Genomic DNA, 19,755 nt, shown 5'->3' on the forward strand with positions numbered 1-19,755 from the left:
AATTTCAGGAGAATGGAAATATGTTAGTAAAGTCTCTCTAGGTGTGAGTTATTATTGTTTTCATTGTGTGGTAGCTAAACAGTTCCATATGAAGTTTATTGTCAAAGGGAGGAAGAACATGCAAACTCCATATTGAAACCTCGACTTCAACTGTGATAAGTTCTTGGTATAATAAGAGAGGGTAACACCTACAGATTTTTCTCTTCCTCTGTTTTACCCTAGTGTGAACACCAGATGCATTTTCATCAAATCCTAAATCATACATGTATTAATGGTCTACAAAAATGGTTGCAGTTTAACTTAAGTGCTTATTTGTGAATATCTTACCCTAAACATGGATGGATATCTCTGTGGCGCCTTTAAAAGACTGTAAGTGGACACTGGTGAGTGTGGCACATGCAGTGTTTCTATAAAACCACAGAGATGGGGGGGAGATAGGCGTCTGGCCCTGGGGTGTGGATTTCAGGCAGGTGCATTTGCCTGCCCTGCGGCTCCTCAAGGGACAGGATAGGACGGGACAAGACAGAGGGAGGAGGAGGAGGAGGAGAGGGGAGGCAATCTGTGCTTTCTGCAGCAACACACACAAACTGTAGAGCCCCTGCCGAAAGGCGGCTCTCCTGTCTCCACACATCTTGAACCCCTGCCCAGCTCCCCTCCCTCGCGCTCCACCATATCCTTCATTGAGTGGAATGTGTCGGGACAATAGAAATGTCCTGGTCCTTCGGCCGGTGACTCCCCTTCCCCTGGGCCCACACAGGCCCTGACAGGAGGACAAAAGTGCACCTTGCACCTCTCAGCACTACCAGCACCACCCTGGGGCCAAATACCTGAATACCTGTGGTTTAAAAAAAAAAAAAAAAAAAAAGATGGAGAGATGAGGAGAAAAAATGACACAACGTGAGGGGAGGGAAAATGGAATGAAAGAAAAATAGTCGGTCAGCACAGAAGAATATTTTACTCTCTATTGCCAAGTATAACACAGACTTACAGAGGTCCAAGCAAAACACCAATGCCGTCTCTGTTTTAATTTTCATCTTTCTTAGGACTTCAATTTATCGTTCTTTCATCTCTATTTTTATATCTGCTTTCTCTGCTACATCCCCCTCTGAAAGTACTTTCCATGTATCCTCTCTTACAAGCTCTCCCCTCTCTGTTAGCACTCTCTTACGCCATCATGTCTTGACATGCTGGACGGTGGTTTGTGCACACTCGGCCCTGACACTCCCTTTTCTTGAGCCACATTTAATCTCAGTTCTCTCTGTGCCACTGACATTTCTTCAATCTGTGTCTTTTCCAGCAAATCATAGCTGAGAGGAGTTCCCTCCCTGGCGGCTTTTGCGATGCCTCCCCTTCCACAGTCTCTTCTCTCTGTGGGTGAAGGTGCACTAATCGGCCAAATGAAGTGTGTTAAGCCACAGTCGCATTAACGCTGAGGAAACCATCATCGCGTTGGTCAGTAGGTGGAGCACAGCTGGCAGGTCAAAATAAAGTAACTTTTGACAGAGTCTCAGTTTTCATTTTCTTGATTTCTGTGCGGTGTCATAGACCAGAGAACATGACAGGAAACTATTCTACCAATGAGCTCCCCCATCAGTAGTGTCCCGCTCTTCACACAACAGCCAAACGTCACTGCAAAGGATAAATGGTAGAATTAGATGTTACGTTTCCAAACTTGCCTAATTTTATTCATAGTTTTAACAAAACAAGCATGCATCCTACACTTAGTGTGCTTTAAATTTGTAAATCTCAAAGGAAACAATGATAAAAATGGATTATTACAATAAAAACTGCTTAACAAACATGTTTTGAGTCTTTATTTTCATTTTTCTGAAGTAGACAGTCTGCTCTCAAGTCAACAGAATTATCCCCAAAAATGACTCAAGCACGCCTTTTCGACCCCAATGGGCTCAGTTTTGTAGTTCTTCTTTTGATATTCTTTTACTATTCAAACATGCATGTAGGCAGTGCAAAGCGTGGTGTTCTTTTCCAGTCCAAGTTCTGATGTCATTTTTACTTTGCTAAAACTAAGAAAAAAAGTAATTCTCGTGATGTGGTAGCAGCAAGGAGCCTTTGAAAGATTTTCTCTGTGGTATTATTTCTGTTCTTTTAAATTGTGCCATGGATAAGGAGAGTGCATCTGTTCCCAATCTAAAAGCTGCTCCACTGCCACATATTGTGGTTCATTTCACATCTCGTGAACTCTCTCTTTATTCATGTCGGTACAAAGACACTGTTCTTTTCATGTGCATTTGTTCCTTTAATTTACGTTGATATCCATCTTCATGTTGAGGTGATACAAAATGAAAGGGGGACATGGAAATGTAAGTCTAAAAGCTGATGAGAACATGTGTCTAATGTACAAATATCTGTGTTAAATTCTGACAAAAGATAGAAGATGACCATATCAAGCAGAGTTTCAGACACCGAAATACAATGAAAAAGGTATTTGTACTTTGTAACTTCCCACCTCTGACTCCGGTAAACTAAACGTTGGAAACTTTTTTTCTCACAAAATCTGTTTGCCCCTGTGTTCCTTTATGGCTCATCCTCTACCCTCTGACCCTGTGGGACAGAGGGTCTGTGTTTAGGAAGAAAGCACCAGCCACATAACACACACTCTGACACACACACACCATTGAAGGGGACAGCAGGAGTGCGGAGGTGGGCAGGAAATGGCGTGTACCCCCTCCTGAAGACCATATCCTGTCCTTGGGTAAAACTGGGTTATTTGTACAGGGATCTTAGCTCTTTGTGTGCATGTGTCACATAGCTGCATGCATACGAATGCATTTGTAACGGCACAAACAATAAAGAAGTATTTTTAAGGAAGCGGTCCACAGTGTTGCAAGATCCTCAGAATGTACCTATGCATGTGTTTTGCTCAATGAATGTCTGTTTGCATAAATGCATCCACAATCATTCAAAACTCTCACTGGAAAAGCATTCAGAAGAAAGCATATCTCACTGCCCTTACAGCACATGTCATTGATCAACTCTGCATTGCAACATGTGGCATTCCTCAGTAAATTCTACTCCCTACTGATTTGATTAATGGCCCGCAAACAGCAACACTCATTCTTCTGCAGACCCCCACCAACCCCCTTTCCTCCCTGAATGTCCAGTCTCTACGCCTGTGGTGCTTTCCATGTCTCGTCATCTTCTTATCCCCAACTCACCCTTTGCTGAAAACCTCAACTGAGGACTGTTGTTTTTCTTTCGGAGTTAAATGCATAGGTCTCAGAAAATGTAAATGAGACATTTTCTTTAACGCTCTCTGTCTTTTTAAGGACGACGGGGGATCATGGGGACAGTTACAGGCAGGATGGTTGGCACTGAGACTTTGGACAGCAGCATTGTGTAAGAGTTCTGCAGCCTGTAAGGTTTGAAACTTTAACCCAGTGACTTAACCCTCTTGGCTTGAATTTGATCCTCCGGTGAATCAGCTTGAAAAACCCTGCCAGTTCTGATTGCACCAGCTCTCCTCTCTCTCTCTCTCTCTCTCTCTCTCTCTCTCTCTCTCTCTCTCTCTCTCTCTCTCTCTCTCTCTCTCTCTCTCTCTCTCTGTCAGTGAAGACCACTGTGAGAAGGGACACTTCACAGACATATACAACCCAGGACGCACAAACAGCTGGAGCCGCACCCAGATGCTTCACATCAGCACTTTTTTGGATGGGTTGTGTTTGTACAAGACTGACAGGCCACTTCCTGTGTCCCAAACACTACCACAAACACATGGACTGAAAACAGAGTTGGAGGGGGAGAAAGCTGACACTTCAGCTTGGAAAAATGTTTCAGACACTTTGTTTCCCGGTGGACACCCTCTGATTCGTCCCATCTTCCCCCTCAAACAAAGATTGTTTAGAAACAGACATTTATTTTGTGTTTCTAAGAATGACGCCACTCTAGCAAACAACATTCATCCAGTTGAAAATGTCAAACATCAGCTTTTAGACGGAATAAAACACAAGTTATATTTATTATGTATTACATAAGTCACTTTCAAAATTCTAAGCTCAGCAGTAAAATAGGCAATTTCATTTTCATTGTGATGATTTCATATAACACAACAATTGCACGCTCTGTTCATGACAATAATGCATGTGAGAAATTTAAATGACTGGCAATACCCTGTCTCTTAATCAGGTCAGCGTAACATTATTTCCTGCTAAAGGAAAATCTAATTACTCCGATTCAAGAGCGAAGTGCAAGAACAGCAGACAGAGCAGCCCTCTCGCTGTTGGACGGTGGTGTTGTATGTCTGTCACTAATGGCTCAGGAATGTCAAATTAGTCAGGGGCCGCATGCGTGACGCTGTGAACATTAAAATACTTTGAAGACACCAATATGATATTACACACACAGCAGAGCACGATGAAAAAGAGAGGTGACAGGTCCAGTGATCTCATTGCCTCAAAGCTACACGGTGATAGACTGCCTCCTACACACTGCAAACCAGAAGTATGTCCCCCCAGCGAAACGTCAGAGTTAAATTTCAAAACGGCAGAAGCACACAAGATGTGACAGTCTGTTTAGCAGCATGTGTTTGTTTACATTTGTACCCGGGGGAGTTTAAATATTTCATGCAGCAAAGTGAGCAGTGTCGACTATGTGGCATCGTTGTGTGTCTTCTCTCTATTTCACCTCTGCTGCTCCATCAGTGGACTTGTTGAATGTGTTGGCAGTTCAAGCCCAGTTCAGCCTCCTGCGGCCCGTTTCTCTGACTCACCGACTCATTACCTGTGTAGGTGTACAGTAGTTAAATGACGCTCACCTCTCCACGAACAGGAGCCTGGAGAGAAATATCGCAGACAATTGAAAAATCCCCCGTTGATCAAAGTCTCCATTCTGTAGGAGTTTGTTTGAATCTGTGCACACATGTGTCGTTTTTCGGGTGCTGTTTACATTGGGCAAGCTAAGTCATGCAATCTGATCTCCAGCTTTTTGAGTGGCTCCTCAACAACCCCCCCTACGCACACACACACACACACACACACACACACACACACACACACACACACACACACACACACACACACACACACACACACACACACACACACACACACATGCATGCGTTCACCTCTCAACACTGAGAACTATTGGAGGAAACACTTTGTTACCTCTTTAAGACACGCTGGCGTCAGTGTGTGTGTGGGTCAGGGGGGTAGTGGGCTTTGATGGAGTTTGGTGCGGTTTCACGGTTCTTGGTGAGATTTGAAGGGGTATTTGGGGGCCTTGGTGGAGTTTAATGGAGTTTTGTGGAGTTTTAAGGGGATTGGTGTGGTTTAGTGGTGTGTTCAAAACTCTTCTGAGCAGATGGCTCCACAGGTTTAAATGAATCTGATTTAGTTATTCGGCCTTTCTCCGCAGACACACACACACACACACACACAGGTTTTCTCTGCAGTTACATTTGTTGGTTGAGAGCCTGGTTTTCCTGGTCCATTTGTTGGTCCTCCTGCAGGAGGAAGTGGGATTCCCACACTCAGCTAATTTCACACCAACTTCCTTCTGCGACACTTGTTCAATCTGGCCTCTTTCGTGCTCAGTGTCTTCCTCCTCTGTATTGTTGCTGGTGGCTTCCACACCAGCCCTGGGTCTGTGCACACCCTGTCGCCTCTTTGACATGTGCTCTCTATATGTGCACTACACAGCCGGGCAGGTGCGTGCAGGTGTTCCCCTTCTCACTCAGCATCATACAAACCTATCCACAACTCCCCCAAACACACAACCCATACAACAATGCACCGCTCTATCTTCTCATTCAGAAACTGTCATGTCTGTCTCAATAAACTCATCTATATGTAAATTCAATGCTGGTTAAAATGAATGACTAGAATACACCGAAACAACAAGAGTGAGGTTTTTGTCAAGTAATGCTTTTATTTTCATTTTACAGAAATATATACAACCTTAAAAAAAAAAAAAAAAAGGCACAATGTCTTAAACATCAAAATGTTTCCTAAAAATTTCCACAAGCATGTCAAAATAAATTTACACTGTAAAATTACAATATCGGTGAAGGCAAATGTTTTGGTTTTTTTTGGTCATTCTCAAGTAGTCATTTCATGTCCTATAACTAGTGGGGGTGGTATTTGTATCAGCATTTTAAAATATGGCCATGGTCAAACTGAGCAGAGAGATACCAATAATTGGCATATTATTCAACTCTAACCCCGATGTATCCAACCCCATTGACATTTGCAGCTGATGTTAAACATAATTGACTATAATAAAACAACAACCTAAAAACTAATAATAATTGGGTATTACAAAAAATATTTCAGTAGATACAGGCACAATGGAAATGTAAGATTTGACCCTAGGCCACATCTGACTTGAAGAATAACTTTAAAATCAAGTCTTAGGTCCAGTTGCACATGGTAATACAATTTTGCTATATTTAATGGGTACAAACCGTCAAGGGGTTTGTACATGGGGATTAGACTTGTTCATCTGATCGAAAATTTGCACATTCACACATAAGGAGGGCAAATCTCAATGAAAGCCATTTTCGCTAAATAGTATCACCCCCTAATATAACACACATTCAGTGTTTCGAAAGTGTCTGTGCCACGAGGAGGGGGCAGCCGGGCCGGGTGGTGTCACCTGTCGTCGAGGTCGCAGCTAGCACGTCTCTCAGCGCCCTGCCTCCACAGTACACCACACACAGACAGCTGTCTCAACACTCGCACTTGCTCATATGCACACACATGTCATGTATGTATAGTACGGTGAGGAATGACATCCCCACATACACACACACAAACACACCCAAGCAGCTGCAGCATGGCGAGCGTCCCGGACCGGCCGGCACCGACGGAGTTTCCTGGGAATTAACTACATGTCCAGCTGCCCTTAAATCACACACATACACACAGTTGACAGGATGCATCAAAATTATGTCACACATTCTCATGGCTTCTGATACATCCACGGTCTTGAAAAATAAGGCACTTGAAATGTCTCTTTATAAAGCAGAATTGCCATTTATGCAGCTGGAAACAATGTCCCATCGTCCTTTGGGTGTCTTGGCTCAGATAATGAAAACAGAACCAACGAGCAGCTTTAAGTCATCAGAGTAATCCAGGGAATGTCTGTGAGTCTATGAGGCTGGGCAGCATCCGGAGCTGTTGTGCTTGTTCAGCAGCGACATGCGGCTGAAGGTGCGAGAGCAGGAGCTACACTGGTACTTCTTCACCTCGGAGTGGGTCTGCATGTGAGCGCGCAGGTTGGAGCGGTCGGCGAAAGCCCGACTGCAGTGTTGACAAGCAAAGGGACGCTCACCTGGACAGAAGGGAACGTTGTTAGTGGTGCCTAATCAATTTATACATTACGAGGTCAGAGACTTTGTGAGCACATCGCCTTACATCATGGAAAACAAAATGTGAAGCTGAGATTAGATTTTGCCATTTTCAGCAAAAACATTTGCTGTCACATGAAGGGAACATCAATAAACGTCAATGAGCACAAGGTGCAGCAGAGCACACCGGACTGCATGAAGGCGCTTACCTGTGTGGGTGCGGATGTGTCCTCTGAGCAGCCACGGCCTGGAGAAAGCCTTTCCACATGTGGGACACACACAGGGCAGAGTGTGTGAGCGGATGTGCATCTTCAGGGCTCCCAGGCTGGTGTACTCCTTGGGGCAATGTTTGCAGTGGAAGACAGGGCGTGCTGAGACATCGGTCGGTACGGAGGGGGTCTGCTGCTGTTGGACACAGGTGGAGGGGAGCTGGTGGTGGGACATTTGGTGGTGTGACAGCGCCGAGAGGCTGCAGTAGCTCTTGTTGCAGTGCAGACAGTTGTAGATGGACTGGATGGCCTCGGGGCTGGGGGGGTCCGATGTACGACCTCCGTCCTCCTCCTCCTCAGCACTGCTGCAGGAGGGAGAGCTGCTGAGGTCCATAGGACCTCGTGGTGAAGGGGACAGAGGGGACACAGGGGAGAGCGGTGCAGGCAGGGAGTACAGGCTGCTGATGAGGAGGACTGGGGGGCGATGTGTCAGCGCAGAACCGTGGCTCTGTGTCGGAAGCTCTGCCTCTGGAAAGCTTTCTGGGACAAAAGCTGAAAACACAAAAGGACACAAAAGACATAAAATCAGGAGGGATTTCCGTAAAATTGACAGCACTAAACTGGTTTTCATTCCTGGTTTCATGTTACAGCCTGAATTGATCCCAAATCCCATCATCTTGCACTGATGATAGGGTCAAACATTTACAGAAACACAATAGTGACATTTTGTTGTGTATTGTATCGTGTGTTAAAAACGGTAATTAAAACATTAGAACAGTTTATAAAACAAAAATAAAAAAAAAACCTGCCTGGCTTTGAATGTTAACAGTCACAGGAAAATAAGTTATAAACTGAGATTTGTAGTTGTAGAGTGCAAAAGTAAGTTTGAAGCCACGAAAAAATATAAACAGAGTTGCACTGAATTAAAACCATGTCATGAAGTGTTTTCTTCAAGAAGCAGGTGTTTTGATTTGAACGAAATATTATAAATTTGTCAAACGTGGCACCGCTGAAGTTTAAGTTCTGTTCACTTCAGTGAACCGTTCCTCATTAATGCGTTGGATCTTAAAGAGGGTGTAATACGCACCGAGTCAGTGTTAATGTATCAGTGAGGAATAAAGACATACCTGTTTGGCTCTCCAGCTGCCTCTTCCATTGCTTCTTGTTGAAACAATATTTCCTAATGAGAAATGATCGAGGCATTTTCTGGCTTCAGTGGTCTGAGTTATTCCCACGGCGGTGCGCGCCTCGGAGGAGCGCAGCTTCTTCAGTCGGAGCGGAGCTTCAGGACTTCAGGACTTGCAAAGGGTCCAAACGCTGTCTGTATCTCCAGTGTGTCTTGTTGGGGATCCTACAGTTGCCTCCCCTTATTAGGGGGGCAGAAGCAGTCTGGGTGGGCAGATCTCCGCCCCATTATCACACCTCCCCGTCTCACGGCGCCAGCGGCATCATTCACCTTAGCTGCCCACCTCTCGCCAAAAGGTGATTGTGCAAATCAGCCTCGTTTGACTAAAGGCATCTATTAATCCCCAGTGAATGCTCAGCTCCGATTTGAATAGCCTGTTCTCGTATCCTGATCAAATTATGCACATGAATAGATTTCATTGAGGAGGAAAAACTGCATGTGTTGTGCAAAAGGCGCAACACAAAAAAGGTTCTCGGGAATTTAGTAACCACTTTCTGGATCTTGAATTCTGCTCCTCAAAAAAAAAAGAACGAGCTCAAAACAAAAGCTGGAGCGTCCTCTGTCGGTACAAAGTCAGCATCTATCAGTAAACAATCCGAAACTATTGGTGAAGAATTAAACCACTTGTGTTTATATTTCAGCTTAAGCTTTTCAGCAAATACAAATTGTAGGGTGGCATTTAGATGTTGGGACCGCAAATCTTCCTTCATTATCTTTAAAGCCTAATTCAATCATCTCCCACGTCAGACAATTTGGGGATTGATCACATTACTCTGTGTGCATGTTGCAGATGATTAAACTCGTGGTGTGTTGTGCATGAGCTTCTGGAGACAGTTTAGTGAAGGTATAGGAGAGAAACTCTCTGTACTCTCTGCATAATGCTCATTTCATCTCTCCTCTGTCTCTGCAGGGAGCCTCTGGTTCAGATAAGAGACGCACTGTTCTCTCAAGCACCCTCACAGCGTGGTATGAAGTAAAATTAACCCAGTCCCAGGAACAAAACGGTGCAAACACAGAGCCATTGATTGAATCCTCCACCTTCAGGTGATATGACATGCAGAAATGCTTTCAGCTGCGAGGAGGAAATGCTCCTGTAGGAGCGTCAGGTTTTGCATACGAATGACTTGAAGATGAAGATGCTTTATTAGGACGTACATTTGAGAATGTTTTAAAGTTTAGATGAGGGGTGGCAATATAACTTTTTTTTTCTACATAAAGCTTAAATTAACGACATTTATTTTGATAAAAATAGAAAAAAAAAAAAAGGAAATTTCAAGAACATGCCATTTTAAGCACTGCAATTGTATTGGATTTAAACCTGCAACAAGTGATTTCACTTTGAGATTTAAATCACAATTCTGCTGAAAGATCTAAAATAGAATCTCTGACTTCAGGCTAATGTTGGCAAAATCAATCACTTCTAAGGATAAAGGATTTCTGCAATCTTTTGCAGACATTGTTTTTTCAAATGCACACTCAGTGTGCATTTGCAATGGCACTGATCTCTCACACAGGTTGCACAAATGTGTTGTGTCTAGGTACTCGTTCTGAAACAATACGATCTAAATAAAGTCGAAACTTTTCTTTACTTGGAAATTGCAAAGTTTTTGTTATTTCTAATTTTACACTTTGCACAGACCAGCTGGGACAGGCCGGCATTGGCCCGCCAGCCATAAGTTTGACATCCTCGGTTTAAAAGAAGGTTTGGTGGAGGTTTTAGGTGTCGTCCAGGTCTGTCCAGCAGGTCTGTCCCGGACCCCCTGCTCTCTCTGCGGGGAGGGAAGCCGGGTGCACCTGTCTGAAGGCGCCATTGTCGCGGCATGCCCAAAAGTTCACACATCGTTAGAGCGCTTGTTGAAGCTGACGCCACGCAGGCTGGAGGGGCAGGGGGGCAGGACAGCAGTAAAAACAAAAAGTAAACATGCAAAGACACACGTGAAAGTAATCCCACTTTTTGTTTGGGGTGACTGTACCAGTGGCCACTGCGAGCAAAACTATCATGGACACATTTCATATCTGTCTTCCACTTATTCCCTCCTGCCACTGGAGACATATTGTGATACAACGAAGCACCTGACTTCCCGCTCTCTCTCTCTCTCTCTCTCTCTCTCTCTCTCTCTCTCTCTCTCTCTCTCTCTCTCTCTCTCTCTCTCTCTCTCTCTCTCTCACTCACTCACACACACTCACACACACCCGCGTGCACACACTCACACACACAATCTGTAGGAGTGAAAACAGCTGATTATACTCACCTCTTACAGGCGTCTTGTCTGCAGGGCTGCCTGGAGACACGTTGTGTTGCAGGATTGTGTTGACCTCCTGACACACTGAGGACACTGTGAAATGTTTCTCTGCTCACTGGAACAGATGTTGTTGTTTCTTTGTCTGGCTCCAGGCTTTAACCAGCCAGTGTTTCCCACAGATTTCCCACAAATATCCCCTGAAACACTGAACCTGTATATAAGTGCACATCTTTGTATGTATATATTTGTACTACATGGTCTTGTAACATTGTATAATGGTAATGGATATTGATGTAGTGTTATATAATGCACAGCTTATACATATGGTTAAAATAGCGACGGTATGGAAAGGGGTATGAATTGAAAAAAAGTGTGCATCATCCTACTTCTTAGGTTATACTACAATTTGCTTGTTTAATTACTTTTTCGTTTTCTTAGGTTGTCCATATATGTTCAAAAATAATTTTTAAAATGACAACTCTTCATCCTGGGTTAAATTTTAAGGAAGTATTTTAAAAGCTAATGTCGCATGCTACTCCCACAAACTGCACGTAATCACCTAATATGGATCATAGATGCAGCTGAAGTTGCATATTATAGAAGTGAAACAATTTTACCGGAAGTTGAGTTTTCTGTCATATGAAGAAATCAGACAAAAGTTAATTCAAAACAGAAAATTATGTAACACAGTGAAGGTAATCTACCTATCTATCTATATCTATCTAAAAAATGGAAAGACTGATATAAAGCTATAATTTTATTAATAATAATATCAATGTTTGTTTCTATTATAAGATTAAAAGCATTGATCATTTAAACTGTGTCAAGACATTTTATGGTTCAACTATATGTTTGCATGTGTATTTCATTTGTTTTGCATTTAGAGAATTTGTAGTTATGATATTCATTGCATTTTATGATGTTAGCTGCTGTGTTGACTTGTGTCAATGAGACGACATGTCTTGAATCTTGATTTGTGTGTTGCACTGCTGCTTATTATTCTGTTATTGTTCTTATTCTTAAGGATCAAACCCAGATTAAACCACTACAGCTTAATTACAGTAATACTTTATGTAATCAAACTTTTGTGTTTGTTTGTGTCTCAATAAATGAATACAATGAGAGGACAGACTTTTTCAGATTCAGTTGGGAATACCTCTCTACCTTGACTGGAATTCACAGCTAATTCAGTTTAACTTTAGTTTGACCCTATTCATGTGATAAATTTCAAGCATATTGCTCTGTATTCTCTGGTTAAACAAATCCTGTGATAGTGCAGCTTTTGTTGTCGCTGAGGTGAAGTTTTACATTTTTAAACACCTTGATCAGCCAGACGCAGTGGCACCATTCAGACACATTTACATTTATGCGAGGTGGCTTTCAAACTGTAGCACAACAATAGCACGGGAAATCAACTCGTGCTTGAATGAGCGATGATGTTAAAGGGTGGAGTTCATTTGCAAGTGAGTTTGTGATTCAATCGGAGAAAGAGCTGATAAGCAGTGATGAGCCACCACTTGAAGAATAGTTGCTATCTCGCATCTGTCCCTGTTTATACCACAGTCATTTGAGGCATTTGGAGGAGCTTTTGATAAGACAGACTGTAATGAAGTGCAGCTGCACGTTCAGTCTGGTGGACTAGGCGTTTACACGTCTCTGCGCTGAAATGATCAACGTGCAAAATCAGTCAATGTCCAGTTTCTTTCTGGCAGATTAATTAGTTAACCCACAATATGTTATATAAACACGTGCTTGTCACTTTTCCAATGTGCACTCACTGCTTCATCCATTTCATCCACTGTATATGTCTGTGTGCGCGTGTGTTTTTGTTGGCCTGTAGTTCAGAGGTCCTGAAGTCCATCAGAAGGGAGATAAGATTATCTCAGAGGAATGCAGAGCTGCTCATATGGACACACACTCCTACATGCATGTTCTGCAGCATCTACACATCCTTTGCTCTATTCTGTCTATAAGACAACTACACGTTTTGGTCAAAGTTCATCTAGTTAAAGGACACTTTGATGAGGAAACAGGCACTGAGCACTACTGATCCTAAACTGTTGTTGAAATAAGTGCAATAGCTTTCCTCTAATATAAATAAGGATTTACTGAGTTTTATCTTTCGATATTGATGCACAGCTACTGCCTCTCCCGTAAATGTGGTGGAGGCTCCCACCAGTGTTTTCCTCTTTTATTAACTATATACTTCATATCAGTGTGAGAAGGACACATTTTAAAAACAGAGGAGCTCCTTGCTGTAGTCAGAAGAAAGAAAAAAAAGCTCAAGCTATTTTATTCAGTTCCAAAATTACTTTCACTTATGAGGGCTTTATATATGATGACCGTGTATGAGATCTGGATTTCAGAAAATATTCATTTGCTATCTGATATTAAAAAGTAAGTCAAACAAGTGAAAACTCTCACCCCCGTTCCAGCAGATGAAGAGATTCACAGTCACAAATATGAATCAGTTTGTTGTGTTTCATAGAAGGTACCACACGTCAGTCGCTCCTTTGTAAACGCAGTTTGAATGAACAGGTTAAAAGCCTAAAGTCTGAAGAATCACAAACCAAGTAATCAAGAAAAAACCTCCGTCCACCCATTTGTCCATGTCAGTGTCGGGGCTGATGCTGATCCCAGCCGAATATGAAAGAAGACACAATACAAACACAGAGACGTGGCCCAGTTTTTTTACTGCTGTCGCAATGAGACTGTTATCTGATAGTTTTCTTGGTTTTTCAGAAACATGACGCAGCATGCTGTGTGCTGTGCAGCCGCCGTGGACTGACTGTTAGTCTGAGACACATTTCTGATGGGATGGATAAAAGTGTTGTGCTCCAGAACAATAAAAGTAAAACACTGATGTTACATGTGTATCAAACATGGTAAATAGAAATAAAATAAATGCAGATGTTCCTTTACCAAAAAAATCAGTCCATCTTTTCTTCCATGTCTCTGCTTGTGTTCACATTGTTTCATCCAGACACATTGGAAATAATTCAGACAATGAAATGAGAGTGTTTGTAAGTTTTCAGACGCTTCTCAAACATGTCAGAACAAACCAGTGACTGGTATGACACAACAATAATGCTCTTATTTACATTTAATAGATCCATCACCGCCACATGATTAACGGCACATGGCTGAATTCAGTTGGAGCTCTTCTGCTGCATGACGGCCTGCACAAACACTTTACTGCCTGAGTCATGAACAAACCTGCTAATATTGCTCTCAGATGGAAACTTTTTCTATTTATAAATGAGGTGGTGAAAATTAATGTTCACTTACAACCAGAGTGTGGAGTTACAGGGCGTGTTTGCATAGCTCTGTGTAGCTTTAAGTCTTTATCTTCTAACCTCATCTGGTCCACACAGACATAAGCTAATGCCCGTGATCTGCTGCAGATACTACCAGAGGTGAAATGTGCCCTGTTGTGTGAGTGTGCGTGTGTGTCAGCTCTAACTTTATCTGGACGGCAGGCAGACTCCACAATCCAACCACATGCTCACTTTGATGTAATATATGGTACCGTTGCAGGTCATCTGATGGTCACTTGTGTGTTTTCTGGCCAAATGTGGGTTTTTCTGAGTGCCACATGAGAAAAAACAAAGACAGTGATAACAGTTTTGAACATGAGCTGAGCTGCCCGATTGTCTATTTCACCAAAAAGCATGTGGGTTTGTTTGTTTATCACACTGCACTACATTCATATATTACTGCTTTTTTTTTTTTCAGTACTTTCTTTGTTTTTGTTGTCTATTATTTGCCTGACTGATTATTTGCATATTTTAAAGACTCTGTTAGACAAATTAGTGTTGTGGTGTTCGAATACAATGGCCGCAAAGTCTTTCTATGTCCTTATCAACTCTTTTGTGTTTATGCAGGAGTAGGACTTTTGTAATGACAATGTTCACATTGCTGTAATTAAGTAGATAAGAGGTTTTTAAGAGCGTATATGCTTTTGTGAGATCTGCTTTTTAAAATTCCCCAAATGGCGCAATCATACTTTTTAATAAATTGTATCTTATTATTTTATCCAAGAAATTATTGCCTTACATCTGCAGTTCTTTCTATAACAAATAGTTTTTGTGTTTTTTTCATACAGTAAATTACTTGTCTAAAAAAATACTTTAATATAAGTATTCAAAAATACTTTACGCCGTCATGTGAATAAAGAAGACCATTCGTCCGAGAAACAAAGCCATATGAGACTATACTAAATATATATGGACATATACTAGATATATGAAAAATATATCAAATATCAAATAGAAATAATATGTAAAAATACATTGTACAGGATTTATTTTCTCCACAAAGTTCTGAAGTCTCATCCGTGGATGAGTTGTCCTCTGGGGAATGCTGTCAGTGGACGAGTTGTCCCGGGGTAGCAGTTGTCCTACAATCTCTCCAGGGCTGCCTGGAGACACGTTGTGTTGCAGGGTTGTGTTCACCTCCTGACACACTGAGGACACTGTGAAATGTTTTTTTAAATACACAATTGTTTTGGCTTTTCTGAGATTTACAAATTTCATTACCAGACGGCCATTTGTTGAAGAAAGTCTAAAAGTGTTACTATGCCACATTTTTGGGAATTACTTCAACCAAAATTCACTTGAAGGAAATGGAAATACAACTGTCCGATGGCGCCACCTACTGTTGACATATTGAAAGCATCGCTAGAGGCTCGAGACATATCCACCAGGGGGCCACCAAAGACCACTGACGCTGGTGTTTAAAGCCCTGAAGAAGAGGTCAACTCAGAGGTCAGATCTGACAGGGTGGCCAAGAAAATATGCAAACGTCACATTATGTTACTAGAAACCGCTGACTAGATTCGATATTCATATGTAGAAATCATTCCCCCCTGAGTGAAGAAATGCCAGTTCAAGACTTTAGACATTAAAGTCACTGTGAACCAACATCCCTAAGTGCTATTTATATATAATAAATATGATGAATTATATTGAAAAGCATTAAATGACCCAAACTCAATAATTATGCTTTAAACAATGCATTTGGTTTCTACAAAAGATTGACTGCCAACTTTTGAAGAAAAGAAAGAATTAATTATATAATTCGATATGCTCATGTGCCTTATGAAGGCCTAATAATCTCCACACGTTTGGTATATTCTGACCACAACTCAAACTATTGCTGGAGCTCTATTGTTCTTGCTAATGAATTATCTGCAGTGACATCTATCTCTATATGTCTATATCAATTGATTTGTTTTTCATAACTTAACCGCAAGTGTTGTTAAACACATAACATAATATGATAAAGTGAACATGTTTATTACATGAGAAGCAAGTTTTTGTATGATGCTGAGGGACATACAGTTGATGAGGTAGGTTGGACCACCTGACAGAAATCAGGGACATTAAAAACTAAATAATCCTGGAAATAAAGAATGAGAACTGCCTCCTTTTTAAATGGGTGGAAACTGATTTCTTCATGTGAATATTCCTGAAGATCTTCTAAATTTAAAAATGGACAACGCTAATCTTCAAGAAAAAATACTGGCCCTGACAAAAGAGAAAGAGCTAGTATAAAGCAACTTAAAACAACAAAGGAAGAAGCGCTTGATCACTCGATTACTTCAGCAATATTCCTATTTATCAGAATTAGTTAGCAATAAAATACAAGCAGTTTTCTTTTATTAAAAAAAACAACTTGAAACTCATGCTGTTCATTGAAGTAAAAATGTAGAAAAAATTCCTTAAAAATCTTATCTTTAAATGGAGAAAAAATCCTGACTGAAGATTTCATGATTCATGCAGGGAAAAGTGAGCGATAGTTATCTTATTGTGTTTGTGTTCATTGAGCTTTGGAATATTTACACTTTATTTGTGTTGTCGTTTGAGTATTGTATTTATTTTAATTCCACTGTAGTGTTCTATCATCGTAATCGCTGTGCACTTTTAAGAATGTTAACTTTTTATTAAGTTTTCTGAAGAGAATGACTTTGGGAGAAGTTTCAATTTTTATTAGATTCAGACAAACGTGCATTATGTATGAACAATTTTAGGGTGCGCTTGTATTTTTTGTGAGAAAAAAAAAAAAAAAGCTGCATTTTTGTTTGTGATTACATTGTATTTCACTGGTCCTGTGTCTTTGACATCAAATTTGAGTTTTATTTGACTGTTTAAAAATATTTATATCACAGTATTCAAAACATTTTTGGTGGCAATATCATTCCTCAATATGACCTCTTGGAGTGGTTATTACAAATGTGAGCCTAAAATCTGTGTGCAAGAGGTCAAAACAGATATTTTAATGTGTAAAAATATCAGGTAGGCATTTTATATTTTTATATGTATCTTAGGTTAGAAACATTTTCTGTCTTAACATTTAATATCCTGAAGCACTTTTGTCTCCCACTAATAAGATACACCTGAAACACTTTTGTGTTTATTCCACACCTAAAAATGTAACATGAATATCTGATGATCTCCATAGGAGGGTGTCACCAGCAAGAGTGAAAGGTCAAGTCTTCTTTGCACATGTGAAGTTAGTAATTTAAAAGATGTGGTGAAGAAAGCAGATAGGTGTGTGAGGATCAGCCTCAGCTGATACAAAGCAACAAGGCTTGTAACTGAGAGTCTCGGCTTCGCCCTGATGCACACTGACATGCAAACAACGTTATGCAATAATAAAGTGATTACACTGAGGTATTTGTGCCCTGTACGTTGTGCCAAAGAGGGAAAATGTCAGTGATGTTTGTTGTGATCTCGCAAATGTTAATCATGTGTGATGACTCAGCACTAAACCCTTCAGATTAATGAAGAAGACAATATGAACTCCTGTAAGCAGATGGTACATAAATGAGACTCCTGTCTGTCTGACATACGAGACCAAACCTGTTTTTCTTTCCTTCGTTGAAAGGAAGTCAGATTTCTCCACTGGTTGGGCAAACATTTCACTTCAATGCCACCATACTTGATACTTAATATTTGTGGCCTTTCAGGATGACTTCTGCTGGCTTGCATGTGTTTTACATCACCTTCAAAGCTTGATTGGGGGACAACAATGTTTCTTTAAAAGACAAACTGGGGAGCATTTTACTCATACATGTGTTGTGTGTGCTTCAGACACCAGTGATTGATAGTCTCCTCCTTTCCGCCATTAAGGTTAGGGTTAGAGTTAACCCGAACCCTAACCACCATTAAAAATGTAAGATTGACAACTGAGCTATGGATATGGGACAGTTATGCAAAGATGGATGTTTTCAGGTCATAATGTGCAGACATGAAGTATGTAGGTTAAGCAGCCACAGATGCCTGAATAGCACCTGTGAAGGTTGTGACCCTGGCAGTCGTCTTGCTTTGTGGTAGATAGTGTATCTCACTGGACAACCAGCCACGACTAACTTTCTAAAAGCAGGTGACATCTATCTGTGTCAGGCTCACTTTTCTGGATAGGGACTTAATGACATTTTACCCCATTCCAACACAAGTTGTTTCTTTGAGGTGGTGGGGTCAGCCTGTCAGTTGACTCATTCCTTTGTGCGACTGCAGAATGAGTCATCTTCAAGCAAATTCAAGCTAATGTCTTATAAGCATTTACTTTTGTGCTGTGTACCTGTTTGCTCTGGACATTTCAGCCTCCTCCCACGAGGAAGCATTGACAGTCAAATTAGTTTTAATGTGTGAGTGTGTCAGTTTGTGTGTGTGAGCTTCCTCTCTCTGTAAACCCAGCGATGGATTGGTGTACAAGATGTACTATTACCTTTGTCAGCTGGAATAGACTTTTTTTTTTTTTCCCCCACAATGTATGTAGCCAAAATGGGTCTTGGCAGAAGCCAAGGCTTATTTTTGCCAATCCCTTACAAAACCATAAAGTTACCCAGGACACCAGTGATACGAGATTAAAAAAAAACTGAAAAAACTAAACATAACAGAAGTAATGCGGACGAGAGAAAACAAATACAGACAAATAGAACATAACAAAAGTAATACAAGAGAAAAACAAAACAAAAGTAACAGAAATCATTTTTCATTGTAACCATTGATTATTTTACTTGTCAATGGTTTTTTGAAGCACAACGAAGATTTACACATTTTTAAGTCCTCACTAATTCCATTCCATAAAATGACTTTCAGGGATTGAACAGAGAACAGAGTGTGCATCAGGACATGCCTGTTAACGTCTGTCAGAATCCAAAGGTACTGAAAACACTTCTTGTGCTACTTAAATAATTTCACTTTGAAATATAATGCAAGCCTATGAAATATGACACTTGTAGTTTTGCACTAATCAGCCTTTTTATTGTTTGAATAAATCTGCAACACAGGCTCACACGCTGAAAGAAATAATTCTCAGTCATTTCCACAAACACAAAAATAATTTGTTGAGTTAATGTAATTTAATCATGTCACACATTTCCATCTATTCATATTAAGTAGATTGAATCCCATGTATTCCTATTGTCTGAACAACATGTATTAGAATGAACCATTTAACAAGAAGAAACTCAATATGCTCATGTTAATCAAACATATTTCTGATATGTCAACTGAAAAAGAGAGTGAAACAAATTCAGCTCTGAACAGGTTTGTTTGTTTGTTTGTTTGTTTGTCTTCATAAGAAAACCTCCTGCCGAGAAATGCATCCCCCTGACCCCCATTTTCTTTCTGCAGCTGCACTTCACCCACCCCACACCCTGGAAACTGCAAGTCCCAACATAACTTGAAATAAAATAGAATATGCAACACTTCCCCTTCAGAACATAATAATTATAGTCACTGTTCATTTATGAGTCCTGAGGGGGAAAAAAAGTAAACACTTGTTCTCTTATGATTAGACCTGCTT

General features: G+C 40.9%; 1 protein-coding gene across 1 annotated transcript; it reads right to left on the reverse strand.

The window, feature by feature from the left end:
* Window positions 1-5,859: 5,859 nt before the first annotated feature.
* Window positions 5,860-8,853, reverse strand: snai1b (snail family zinc finger 1b). The gene is made up of 3 exons (XM_080469737.1): window positions 8,640-8,853; window positions 7,513-8,064; window positions 5,860-7,287 (listed from the first exon to the last, which is right to left on the reverse strand). Exons 1-3 carry the CDS (start codon window positions 8,713-8,715, stop codon window positions 7,106-7,108), a joined length of 810 nt encoding a protein of 269 aa, XP_080325863.1. The 5' UTR covers window positions 8,716-8,853; the 3' UTR covers window positions 5,860-7,105.
* Between the last annotated feature and the right edge of the window lie 10,902 nt (window positions 8,854-19,755).

Source organism: Lipophrys pholis (genome assembly GCF_963383615.2).
Source record: "Lipophrys pholis genome assembly, chromosome: 8".
NCBI lineage: Eukaryota > Metazoa > Chordata > Actinopteri > Blenniiformes > Blenniidae > Lipophrys > Lipophrys pholis.